Source organism: Charadrius vociferus, unplaced genomic scaffold (assembly GCF_000708025.1).
Source record: "Charadrius vociferus isolate BGI_N301 unplaced genomic scaffold, ASM70802v2 scaffold54, whole genome shotgun sequence".
Lineage (NCBI taxonomy): Eukaryota > Metazoa > Chordata > Aves > Charadriiformes > Charadriidae > Charadrius > Charadrius vociferus.
This window is the reverse complement of record NW_009648350.1, coordinates 3,516,796-3,530,516: the sequence shown is the minus strand read 5'-3', so window position 1 is coordinate 3,530,516 and position 13,721 is coordinate 3,516,796. Positions and strand designations below refer to the sequence as shown.

Sequence of the window (13,721 nt, the reverse complement as noted above, 5' to 3'; positions counted from 1 at the left end):
GGAGTATTTCAGAGCTGCCTGAGGGCTTCAACAGCTTCTAATTTCAGAACTCCCACGTTTGTTTTTAAAATCTGCAGTCATTCTAATGCTACACAAAGGCCGCAGCAACTGTAAGACTCCATTCTGTTGCTGTTACTGAACACTGGGTATTGTCTATGTAGCAGAAGATGCTAAATATTGTATGCCACACTTAACCTGAGGAGCTGTCTCACAGAGGAACTCATATATGTACTTGTTCTCAATTAACCAACCTTTTAATTACAGTCCTATATTTCCTGGTACAATCCTAAGAGCAAAAGGTCATTAGATTCTGAAGAAAAGAGGTCTCTTTTATAAGCTCAATACAGTACTTTTATATTTCAGACTATGATATACAATGTATACCATAAATTAATTTAAGACAAATACTTGTCACTTTATCTATGTAGGCACAAGTAAATCAGTGACTTTACTGAAGAGGAGAAATCTTCAACGGTATCATGATTCTGGACTCCATTTCCTGAATAAGGGGCACTGAAAAAAATTGAGACAGGGTTTAATTTCACTAACAGAGATCATTAGCCATTTTGCACACTCAGTTCGAACAGATATTATTGTCTTCAAATTACTCTCCTAGCTAGTGCATGCCAAGTCATCAGTAACCACCAACATTCCTGTAACTGAAGCATAGTAGTTCGAGAACAAGTGATTTTTTTAATATAATCTGTCTGCTCCTTTGAAGACAAATATTCCTATTCCTTTTCACCATGATGAAAATTATCTCACATTTTTCTGGTATACTTCCTTTGAAATGTACCCTACGGAACCAAAATCGGACATGCTTAGCATACTTCTGTGAGTTTTGTTATGAAAGCTATCTTTGATCTCAAAGATCTCTTGGCTTCTAGTTCCAAAGTCTAAACTCCCCTTTCAAAGGAATGCATTTATCAAGGCTGCTGCATTTCATGAAATATTAGAGGTAATAATTTAATATAAATTTCACTATTGGCTCCCTAATTTTTTTGGACACAAACGTAAGCATTTACACAATTCTGTTCCTCTACAGGAGAGGTGCTTGTATGAAAACTTACTATTAACATAGCAATTTTTTAGCAATTAGGCAACTTTTCTGAATTTGTACGATCAATTGCAAAATTCACTTTACAGCCTAGTGAAATGTCCCTCCTTTCCCTTATAGTAGGAAAACTGACACACAGACACACACGCACCAGAGATACAAAACTTTTTATCATTGTGCAGTGTACTGAAGAACAAAAAACGATGACATGCACAAAGGTCTACCTCCAGCATTCCAATGAAGTTAATAGGTTACCTGTGTAATAGACCAGTTCATCCCAGCCGGGTTTATTCCATGCAGCATTCCTTATATCTTCTCTGGTTTGGAGATCTTTGTAAGCTGGTGAGGGAAACGAACAAGCACAGAGCTTAGAAGCAACTCCTTTTCCTTCTACACGTGAATAGCTCCTTTAAAAGTATTCTAGTGCATAATTAGGAGGCTGCAAACACTGGGAAGGAAAAAAGTCAGAAGTTCTCCACAAAAAGGAAAAGCTCCCAAACCAACCCAAACAGAGGGAACTGGGGAAGAGAGAAAATGTCTTAGACACAGGTAAGACAGATAATGCAACAGAGTACAGTTCTACATGAGTGGTGTCAGATTTCTAATGCTGGAATATAATATTCTGAGTTGTCGAGATATGAAGATAATACTGCATATTTTCAAAAATAAATATTAGACAATGAGTTTCTTCAAGTTGAAACAATCCTAATACATGAAAAGCAGCTAAGCATTTGTGGAGACTAACACACAGAAAGCAAAACCACCATGATGTAGTAATGTAAATAAATGCTTGACTTTCCTTTTTGTAGGTGTGGTATATGTGATGCTTGAAACTAAACTGTAAAAATGTGACTTCAGCACGAATGGGGATGGAGAAAAGAGATGGCAGGACATGGCTTGTCATGCTTATGTTATTGAAAGCAAATAAGTAGTCCCTAATAAGAAAGGGCCATGAGAAACTGTTGGTGGCTACAGAACAAAACATGCAATGTTCACTTCTGCTTGCTTGTTCGAGAAATAAAGTTACCTACACAAAAATTAAAAAAAAATAATAAATCAACATTGTTGGTGTAAAACTAAAAAAGCCTCTTAAGACATTCCTTTGCCTTCTGTAAAAACCTTGTCTCCTGGGCAAAGTCAAGAGTCTGTTAAGGGCTGAGAAAAAAGCAGATAACACAAACAAATTTACCCCAGAGGTGATGAACCATATAAAGCTGTCCAATTTGTGAGAAAAATCCTCCAACTGCTTCATTATTATCTTGTCGGAAACGAATTGCACGAGCCCTACAGAAGAGCAAAGCAGCCATTAAAACCAGCCGATATGGGTAGGAAATAAGTGATAACTGAAAAGAAAGCAGTTGAAAGGAAGCCCAAAGGTCAAACAGCATTTGCAGTACACTTCAGTAATTAAAAACAAGAAAAAAATCCACAATACACTGATTTTAAGCACTAATTAATTAAAATATACCTATCTATCTTTTTAAAATTAGTTAAAATTGGAGATTTGCAGTTTCACTAGACTGTGCATTAATCATTCTCTGTCTTCAACATTAGATCCAGTACAACAATAATCACTGGAACAGTATAAAGCGGCAGGATTTTTATAGCAGGTTCTTCTAAAATGAAATCCTTGAGTTTCAGTCATACCGTCTTTGCCACACTCACTTACCACAGATTTTGTGGCAGTAGAATGCAGCCTTTTTATTCACAGGGACCTTTGCTAGCAGTTGTCCTATGCAATGCTTCAAGATTCGTTGTGTAAGTAAGATCAGTATCTCTCTTAACCATAAATCTGTTGCATCTTCTAAAACAGATTGGGTACCGCTACGACTATTTTATAAAAATTCTGAATTTAATTTCCTTTATTCAAATTATTGTAATTAAATAAATGACATTGGTGACAACGACACGTCTAACAATCCAAGTCCTCACCTCTGTCACAATAATTGCAAATACTCCAAATTATTAACTATCAACTGTTAGAGCTGCATGGACTTAGTGAATGTAAACTGAAAGAAACACACACTGGTTTTAAATAAGACAAAATTAGAAGGATATATCCAAGAGAAGACTGTCTCAGATGCTTTTAACCTATATATTGAAATACAAATGCGCTGCTCAATAGGTTTTCAAGAAGCAAGTTGACTTTTACAGATTAAAAGAGGCAAGACTTAGGCCATTTAAACTAAAAGTAAGTCAGCTTCTAGTGGTGTTGTGAAAGATCAACATAGTCTCAAAGAGCTCACCACCACCCTTCGCTGAGCAGTGCTTTCTGCTGAAAATAAATGGTTTCTGCTATATTACATTAAACCGAAAGTGTTATGTGAAGGAAAGCCAAACCACATAGCCCACAATGTTGTCTGCACACAGAATTCCTATTTCTTTCCTCAAAGAATAAATTAAGGGTCAAAGGACTATCTTACAAGTTGCATAAGTACAGAAGCAGGCCATTAAGCGGGTGACTGAAATGCTTTGGTACCATTCTGCCACTTCCACTTCATGATTTTTAAACATACATCTCTCAAATAGGAGAATGCAAGTGCTAAAGCAACACTTACCAGTAATTTCCCCACTCAATCATTGTTCCGGGCTACAAAACCAAAACAGACTGTTAAAACTGCAGTCTAAAGAAAATCAGAATACTTGGACAGTTTTGACAACATTTACATATGGAAAACACTATGTATCAACCAAATCACTTCCTTCAAGTGATAAATATATTATAATCATCTGTAATTACTCTGTTTACTAACTGTATTACTTCTTAAGTCATTTGCCTGAAGTTTCCTTCAAAGGAAAACACAGGGTTTTCAGACCTGCAGATATGAGTATCTTGTTGGAGCCTGCCTTCATTTTGGACCCCACACTTCGAGAGCAACAATGACTCAGACATCAGACTTGATAAGAACCAGATTTTTAAGATGAGGTCTGTTTTCCATCTACATTGTATAAACATGCTTTGAAAATTTAATGACAGCATAGAGCTTAAAAAATAAAAAGAAAAATTTAAACTTACTCTAAGTTGATAGGATCTCAGTTCATAAATATTAGGCCCCTCTCTGGGAACAGGTTCATTCCAGAAACTAAACTCCAACAACAGTTGGTTCTTGCGTGACAGAAGCATGTTACCTCTTTCTTTGCGAAAATCTGTGAATTCCTAAAAAACAATGGGATCACTGTCAAATTGTGTATTATGCTTCAAAACCAAAAAACAGTATGCAATATAGTGGCTTAATTTTTTTTTTTTTAATGCTATCTTTGGGGTTTGGGACATTGAAATCCTTTAAATTGTAAAGGCATCTAAATTCCCCTGGTGTATCTGAAAATTTCAAGTAGCATGTTTACACAGCACTAAGTGTCAGTGTTTCATAAAGTTTTCAGGTATTAAACCTTAGTATTACCGAATGTGAGAATAAACCCTCTTCCAATGAGGTTTCTAAGTTTGTAGAGGAAGTGATGAGATATTGAAGTAAAAGGGGGTATCCAAACATGCAGGGTTTTGCTCTGACTATTCTTTGTTCTCTTCCAAGTAACATAACCAATTCTAACAAAATCAATGCATTTTACCTTATTTTGACGGAGTTTACTCATGACCTCATTGAGAGCTGGATAGCCTCCTTCATATCTCCACAGATGAACTGAAACAGAAAAAAGGAAGCTTTTTCAGGGATGTCACACACCAATGCTAAATCTTACGGAATATCAAAGTATAAAACGTTCTTCATACTACAGAATTATACAAAAATAGAAATCAGGTAACAGGTTTAAAAATAGATTTTCATTAAAAAAAGCACTACACATTTGAACATTCTAAGAATAATGGAATCGTCTGCTTTTTGGAAAAGGTTCTCTTGGAAAATTTTGCAATCTACTCTGAAGATAACAGGGAAATTTCTGAAAGGACTTTTTGTTGCCATGCTAGTAAGATGTGATGACTTTACAGGACTGCAGTTGAAATTAACATTCAATTTAAGAGGATGACTTAATTAAAACAATGTGTTTTATACCAATTTCATCTAAGAGCAATAGAGGGGTAGACTTTTTAGTTCAGTAAATTACTCAAGCACAAAGAGCAACACAGTTTCTGTAGGACATGAAAACTGATGCAAAAGTTATTTTTGAGGTAAACATTACGATAAAAAAGCGGAAGATATCTGAACGTGCTAGAATTGTTACATTTGCTAGGATTTTCCCCATAAAAACAATTTCAGAACAGGTGTCTACACTTGAGTTTCTTCAAAGCATTCTCTCTTTAATAACTCATAAGAACATTTATTTACAAGCACTTAATATAGCAAGGCAACAATATTTCACCTCAAAGAATCACAAAAGCTATTTTCTCTCCTTTAAAGCAGTCCTGCACCTTTTCCAGGAGAGCGAACTGGAGACTAATGTAAGGCACTGCACTATGATAACAGACTCGTCCACTGCGCCTGCTTCTGCTGCCTTATCCCCAGGGCAAATTTGATATATCCACCTAATATTAACACAGCCTGGGCACAAGTACTGATCAAGTCAAAACCCCATAATCTGCTTTATTACACTGCTAGAACCGTTGCAATACCATTTTCAAGGCAGGCTATGGATGCAATTAGAGACACAGTCTGTATTAATACATTACAAAAGCCACGAATGAGACTTGGCTAAGATAGTCTCATTTGAATTGCCTTCATTCCCCAATTTCCCTTCAACTTTTAGAGCTGTTTCTCAGCCATTGTTTGGTTTATCTACTGTTATTTCTTCACATTTGTCCAGTGTCAATAGCGTGCTATGCTGTGAATGCAGGACAAATTAATGCGTACACGAGTATATTTTTCACTAACGAAGCAATGACATTGATAGCTCTAACCATGGAGCTACATAACAAATATCAGTACACCACTCTGTGGCTTCCCATTCCTTCACTTTCCTAGAATTTCCCAATTTTTTCAGGTTTTGTCTCTACGCTAGACTCTTCGTAGTTACCTCTGTAGCAGCTCTTCAGTAATTTCTAGTTCCAGTATATTTTCAATCTGCATAGTTAGGCAGTATCCTTACGTGAACATGAACAGAAACGTTTTCACTTTCCTCCAGTAAAGGTCTATCTTATTGTTGAGTTTACAATGTGATCATTTTTTCTGATAGCGTGCATGATTTGCATTTCATTATCATACAGCAATTATAGTATGAAAGTCTGAGTAAAGCTTTTATACTGGCCAATGCAATATAAACTCTGTCTTTGTAAGCCTTTGCCTTTACTCCCAATATTCAGGAACATGATCTGTGCCCACAAAATATGACAGGACCACATTTTACAAGCATTTCCCCAAACTGTTAATCTACCACCTGGAAAACGTGAAAGTGTATTAACAATAGCACAAATTTTAGGAATTAATGTTTTACTGTCAAACTCAACAAGACAAAAAGCAAGCACTGTAAATGTTAATATGACTACTGATAATAGATGCACACACACCCTCACTGTATACATTGCTAAAGGTTTACTGTCAACAGAGATGATTTAAAGAGAAGAAACCTGCCAAGCACACGTTTCACTTGTATGGTTTTACATTCTGTTGTACTTCTATCTCCTACCAGCCTGATCTTGCTCTCCGTACCACGTGTTCCAAGTCCCCACCAGTGCACATGGGTAGTGTTTTTCTTCATGAATCTTTGGCAGCACCTCTTGACTTGAAAACAAGGAATACAGACACTATGTTGCATTTCCTTCAGGGAGGCTACAGTTGATATGTATAACAAATCACCACGCGTTTATCATTATGGTATGAAAATTCACAAGCTCTACTTTTCAGAAGAGAAAGCTGAAATACAAAAGTCTGCTATACAGGGGGAAGACAGCTACAACGCTATGAAAAATTAAGGTAAGTGTTACCATTTCTTTAGACAAATCAACACTATGGTAGAATTATTTTGATGCAGTAAAGTACGTCTATCAACTACAAGGCTACCCAACACATTAGGAAAACAATTATCAGGATGACTTACAGAAAATGCAGCCTAACTACATGGGTGATTTGCTTCAGGAAAAGCTTTTCTTTATCAAGGGAGGTAGAATACACAAAAATAGGAAAGGACAGTCTAATGTACCAGTTACAATGCTATTAATTCCATTGAGCTGAATGAATAAAAACAAACATTTGCTAGATCAAATGATGACTGTACTTCATTGTATGCAGCCTTATTGCTTTCTACCATCTCAGAAACTGGTCTTAGTTTGATGCAACTTACCCATTAAAGCATACAGTGAACTGCTTTAAAACACAAAACTTCTGTTTGACTATTTCCAGTATTTCTAATATTTTGTCACACTTTAGAAATGACCTACATTAGCATTAGGAAATTAAGTTTTACCAATTGCTGACTCGGTTAAGACACCTTTCACTGCACTGTACTTTGATGAATAAGTCAATTAGTCTGGTTGAACTTTGCCTTTTAATATTTTTCCCTGCATAATTACCCCTCTTACTCAGTTTGGTTCACAGGCAATGAGTCTCTGCAGAGTATGAAATAATAGAAAGCAGGCTGGTCCTGGGCTGAGAGTCATTAGATAGGAGTTTTCCTCTTGATTCTGCCACTGACTTTCTAGACAACCTTGAGCAAATCTCATTACCAATTTGTACCTCAAGATTTCTCACTACATAGCATAAATAATATGATAAAATGACTCTCCAAGGATGTTTTCAAGGATGTTTCACCATCGGTTTGTTTTTGCGAAGTACAATGAGATCCTAGAATGGCAGCTTTAAACAGGAATGTTAAATTATTACAATAACCCTAACATATACTTTGTTGCAAATTATAGAAAAAACCACCCACAGAATACCTTATGAGCACCATCTTTTTTCTTTTCAAACATAACTGTTCCTAATTCTTCAGAAGGGGTCCTTAACCACAGTGATTCATGAAGTACTCTCACAATTGTCTTCATTACACTATTTCTTTACTAATACATGATGACTAACCCTTATTCTGATTTGACACAGAATAAGGATTTAACCTGTTCATCTTTAATTTAGGGAGAGGAAGGAGGGAAGTTCAGATAGGCTTAGTTTTCTCTATTAGTCCATTTTTAAGTTTTCTCCTTCCCTGGAAAACTTAAATTTGCTTTGGTTTGGAAAGAATAAATCTAACCACGCATATTTCATCTGATTGCTGTCAGCAGTTTCTTTCTTTGCTATTGTTTCTTTACTTGAAAATAAAAGCCTCTGCTTTCACTCAACATTTAGGTAGCTCATAAGATAACACAGAGAAGTGACTCCCTGTTTTATGTAATTGGACATGTTTATGTTAAGCTTTTAAACAGAAAGCTGGCTGAACGCTAACTGTGCTTCTCTGTGTATTTGTTTTTTTAAACAAAAAAAGTTAAAAATACCTTATGATTGAATGTAATTCTAGTGCACTTCTATGTTTGTATAGCAAGGAAAACAGTTTTTGGTCATCTAGTCCCATTTCAAAGCAGAACACATGAAGGTACAGAGATATTAGATGACCTACTCATGGCTGTACAGCCAACCAGTAACAAAGTTAAGGACATAAACTGGGAGTTCTGAACTCCTTCCCCACCCTCCAGCCCTGCTGGTGTTCTCACCAATACAGCACACGTAAAAAAATTGGTTGCAGTGGGGTATCATTATGCTAAGAATGTCTTATTTAGCTGACAAGATGATCACTTTCAGTGAGAAAGCACTGCTGCTTCCAAAGGTGCGAGGCTCACTACATTTCCAAATTTAAACATGCCGTTCTTGAAAAGGCAGCTGTTCTGGCTCCAGAGGAGTGATTATGTAGCCAGAACAGGACTAATATTTCTGGAGTTTCACTGTTAAAGTAGTAAATTCCAAATGTTACCAATTCATACATTTTACAAAGTTATAACCTTTTGGAAAACCCTTAACAGTACTGCTCTCTTTGGAGGATATCACCCCAATGCAAAGATCCTATCCCAAGATTTGCATTGCTCTTGAAGAGTAGATCTCAGTAACATTACTTTTGTAGAAGGATATAGATGAGCTGAGAGAAAGTCAACCCCTGGGTTTTTAAAACGTCCTCCAAGCTATACTTCAATTTAATATTGGCATGCAGTTTTACTTACCAGTGATCTCTCCCTTTCCTTCCTGTATGCAGAGAAGAACCACCCTCAACACGTTCCTACATAGCAGCTGGAGCGGGACATGCTAGCATACCACGATCTACCCGCATGCACCAGCAATTGTAAGACAACTAAGGGAAGGGGGAGAGCTGTTCCAACAAACGTCCCCAATGTTTTCACAAAAGGCATCTTCCTAAATTGCAGCTTAGGAAAATGACACCTCCAAGAGGGAAGACAGGGGGTGAACTGAGTAAAGTATCTTTTGCCATCTCTCTCCAAGAATAATATGAACTATTTAACACCATACCCTGCAAGTAAAAGGAGATTTTTTTCCACCTCCCCTCTAAATAATTGTATTTGCCAATTTTCAGAACAGCTTGCGATCAAATCAATATGTCTAAAATGTGAAAACATAATATGCACACTTACCAAAGCTTGTTGTAGGCGTCTAGACATTCTGGTTTTACATTGTGAACTGAAACAACAACATTACGTGAGAAATGCAGGAACAGAATAAAGAAATGGTAATGTTAAATATAAAAATATCACTCACTCTGTAGTTTATACAGACTGCTGGTCTCTCTTTTGGCTAGAAGGTTGGAGTGAGCATCTTTCCTTGGATCGACTTTGCGAACAAATAGCGATTTTAACCAACTGTCTTCACGAGGTCTGCTAGCTGAAGATACCAGCCCCCTACATATTAACAAGTACATTATACTGTCACTGAGCATGTCTTGAAAATGCCCACAACACAGGGAAGATAGGCACAATCAAGTTTAATGCAAGCAGTACTATAACGCACACTTACGTATACATCTGTTACTAAAACTTTCTACCGAGCCACTTTCTAGCAAGATAAAGGCAGTTCTTTCCCCACTGAGATTTACCCTCTCACACAGCTGAACAATTAACCACACACTATCCACTTTTATTCTTTGTGCACATGGCAGGGAACGGGTGAATGGCTGCTTTTGCTGCCTGTTTATCTTCTTTTTAATCAAGTGTCTTTGCTTAAGAAGGCTGGGTCTGTCCTGATTTACGCAGACAAGAATGAAAAAGAGCAAAAAGACAGTGTACATAAGGAAAAATTTGTACAGTGTAAATAGGAAAGTAACTGCCATATGTTCCTATGTTGCTTAAATATAGCTCTAAAAAAGGAAAAGTTAAATAGTGCATCTTTCAAGAGAAAAAATACAATGAAAGTCTAATTTGGGAAAAATTATGAGTGGCAGGAAACAAACAACCGGCAAATATTTCAATTCGAAATTCTGGCAACTGTACTATGTAGGGGTACAGATCCACATTTTTTGTACAACATTCACAATTTCCCTTTCTTTGAAACAGAATTTCACTGTCTTTTTTTATATAATCTTTATGAAGTTTCTGCAAGTACCATACCAAAATAATACCACTTTCCTTTACACCACAGACTACACAAAACGTTACAATTGATAACTGTGCTTTTGAAAAATGATGTGTTAAGGAATTATTCTTCTCTTTTCCAGATGACAGAAGATCCCTCAATCACCAAAAATTGTAGAAGGACAAGAAATACGATGTATTTAACTGATTCTCTACAATGTATGTCAGGGGACCCCAAGCTCATATGTATTTTCTTCTTTCTCATAAGAAGCACTTCCTTCAATTTGCTTCTTTTTGGTATGGGTTTTCTGCTGAAAAAAAAATATATTTCTCAGATATACTAAAAATGTGGCACTGCAGCTGGCAATTTAAACCTTTTCCTGCCGCAGATGTCAACTTTTCACCCTTAATTACTGACTAGGAGATCTAGAAGACAGCTATCAATCTTCAGCTATAAAGCTGCCTTCAAGATATCAAAAGTTTGTGACAATCGTTCAAGGAAAAAAAAAATAGGGAAAAAAAAATCTCAACTTCCTTTGGGAAAAATAACTTCATGAACGTGCCTGTCTGTATTACACAAAAGTAGTTCACACTAGCAGTGTTTTTCAAAAAGCAGCCTTTTAGTCCCAATATCTGAAAATAACATAATGAACTGGTTCACTCTGTGGAAGGAGGATGGAGAAAAGGAAAAGTATTTCATAGCAGAGAAACAATAACAACCAGAAGAACAATTGCAGCTGAGATGACCTTCAACGTTAAGAAGTAATCAGTAAATACCTTATCGGTGTGTTTATTGGAAATGGTGCCTTCTTTGGCCCTAGGCAAACACACAAACATGTTACTGTGCTGAAAGCTAAACAGCTATTACTGAGTACAAGCATTTAAAACAGCATTCCATGATAAGGCTGTTGCTAGAGTAGAGTGTGGGCAGCTGCCTGAAGTTGACCTATCTCTGATCTCAGCTGGAGGAGGTGAGGCACAAGTGACTGTAGCTGTGTTGTCACATATACATCAGGTGCCACAGGAACACAAGCTGTTCCAGATGACAGGGGGTGAACCCCACCTAGTAAATCCAAGTTATTTTAAAAAGCTCCCTTAAAGTAAGCACTAATGCAGCAAACGGGGCTCTAGGAGGCAGAACTCAATTCCATTCCTGTAGTACCCATTTTTGCAACTCAGATCTGTAAACCACTGCCATCTCCTCCACTGTATTAAACAGAGTTAGCAAACTAATATTTAGAACATGCTTCTATGAGGATTATTGTTTGCAGCAAACTTTGAAGATGAAAGAGACAAATAATTATAATGCTTTTTTTTTTTTGTGAACCAGCTTTATCAGCAGCAAGAATAAGCTGGAGTTATAGGGATAATACTAAAAAGCAAATTCCTTTCCTATTAGGAGAGTCTCATGACTTGAATGTTAAACTGCACCTAAAACTGGAGGTATATTTAATTTTCAATGCAATGAAATGAGTAATAGTTTACATTTATGTAAAACCTTTTACCCAGCAACTGTACAGTTCTTCATGAACGTGACTATCCATCTAAATATATGCATTACCTATAGTAAAGAATGGCGACAACTGAAGTTTATTAAAACAGATATTCAGTGCACCCAACCTGAGATGCTAGGACCTTATTTTTAATCCGTATCCTTACAGAAGTCCTACACTACTGGTGTCATTCTAGACACCTGCAAATCAAGAAGCCCTGGGCTGATTACTGTTTCACTCGTGTGGGCAATATGTGCCCAAGATTAGCTCCAGAAGAGTAGGGACTAAATTCATGTCTTTGGACTGCCAGTTGTGATCATCAACCACAAAGTAGTTAAAACTAATTCATCATCCAAAAGATCTACTTTTAACTAACTTCTTAACATTATGCCCCACAATACAATACCTGTTCCAAGTAAAACAGATATGGGATCCAAATTGTTCCAAAACCCAAATACCACGAATGAAAATGTGAATATACACATAGAACTAATGCATATGGAATTACCATCACACTTCACAACTTCTTATTTTCGGGGAACAATATTTATCAAAGAGAGTTTTCAAGCCATATTTTAAGGCACTGCTTGACTTTGCTAGCAAGTTCTTATCCTACAAATGTTGCCTATAGGCCTAGCTTTCTTGCTACAAAGATTGGGCTGTAAACACAGAAGGATAACACTGACCAGCTTGCTTATATTAGATTAAAAACCGTGGTGAAAACACTTCTATTCCACTTAGCTTCTGCTTTAGCACAAAATACTGGGAGGGAGATACCAGGTCAAATATTTAGATTTTGTAGTAACCCATGTCTGCCTGGAAGAAAGAATAACAACTCCTCTATAATTGACAGGTTTTGATCTGTGGTCTAAACAAAGTTTATTTGAAACTAAATAAAACCCCAAACATGCACATAAAATCTTACAACGTACACCCTCCACAACTCTCCCCATTCCCGTTTTAAACAGATGCCTGTAGTGAGGTCTTTAGTGCTGCTGCCCATTCTGAGTCTTGAGACAGCAGCTCTCCCTGTTTCAAAGAAAGGGCAGAAAAAAACGTGTGTAGACCCATCCCAGTTTGGCCACTTCTGTGTCTCCCAATACCCAGGGAGCATGTGTGTCCGATTCCTATACCCGAGACACAGAGAGCTGTATGTGCATCTTCTCAAACCAGGAGGTGTGTGCACGCGTCTGACCCATTGCACATCAGACACATGGGCATGTAAATGCCTGCACCCCAAAATTCGATGGGTGTGTCTGTCCGTGCGCCCTGACACCCGGGGGTCATACGCACACGCACACACATCCCAGCTCCTAAGGGAAGTATGAATACATGTGCCCCAACACCCAAGGGGTGCACACACATGCTGGGGTCCATGTGTAGCTGTGCATCGTGATGGCAGGAAGATGCCGGTGTGTGGAGCCATGCACCCTGACACTGGGGAAACAGGGATGTGGGGTAGGGCTGCAACCTGGCACCCTGCGTGTGGGGCAGCGGTGTGTCCTGCCACCAAGGGGTGTTGTTGCGTGTGCAGCCATGCACCCCAACACCACAGGACATGAGATGCAGGGTGGCCACGGACCCTGTTGCCTGGTGGAGTCGGGATGTGGAGTCGCTGCACACCCTGGTCCTGGAGGGATACCCGGGTGCAGAGCAGCACCAGGCAGAGGCGTGTGCAGCCCGTGCACCCTGCTGCCTGCCGGGGCGAGGGGCGGCAGGGGGG

At 37.9% G+C, this 13,721-nt stretch overlaps 1 protein-coding gene across 1 annotated transcript; it reads right to left on the bottom strand.

The window, feature by feature from the left end:
- Positions 1 to 83: 83 nt before the first annotated feature.
- On the bottom strand, positions 84 to 9,856 carry GBAS (glioblastoma amplified sequence). The gene is made up of 9 exons (XM_009885141.1): positions 9,697 to 9,856; positions 9,573 to 9,618; positions 6,632 to 6,726; positions 4,625 to 4,695; positions 4,074 to 4,214; positions 3,616 to 3,647; positions 2,247 to 2,341; positions 1,313 to 1,396; positions 84 to 513 (listed from the first exon to the last, which is right to left on the bottom strand). The coding sequence occupies exons 1-9, from the start codon at positions 9,854 to 9,856 to the stop codon at positions 449 to 451; spliced, it is 789 nt and encodes a 262-aa protein (XP_009883443.1). The 3' UTR covers positions 84 to 448.
- Between the last annotated feature and the right edge of the window lie 3,865 nt (positions 9,857 to 13,721).

Coding starts and splice junctions, on each gene's coding strand:
- GBAS (XM_009885141.1), bottom strand. CDS start 9,856: ATGTACTTGTTAATATGTAGGGGGCTGGTATCTTCAGCTAGCAGACCT. Junction 4,215..4,624: donor GTAAACTCCGTCAAAATAAG/GTAAAATGCATT, acceptor ATTGTTTTTTAG/GAATTCACAGATTTTCGCAA. Junction 1,397..2,246: donor TATGGTTCATCACCTCTGGG/GTAAATTTGTTT, acceptor TTCCCTCACCAG/CTTACAAAGATCTCCAAACC.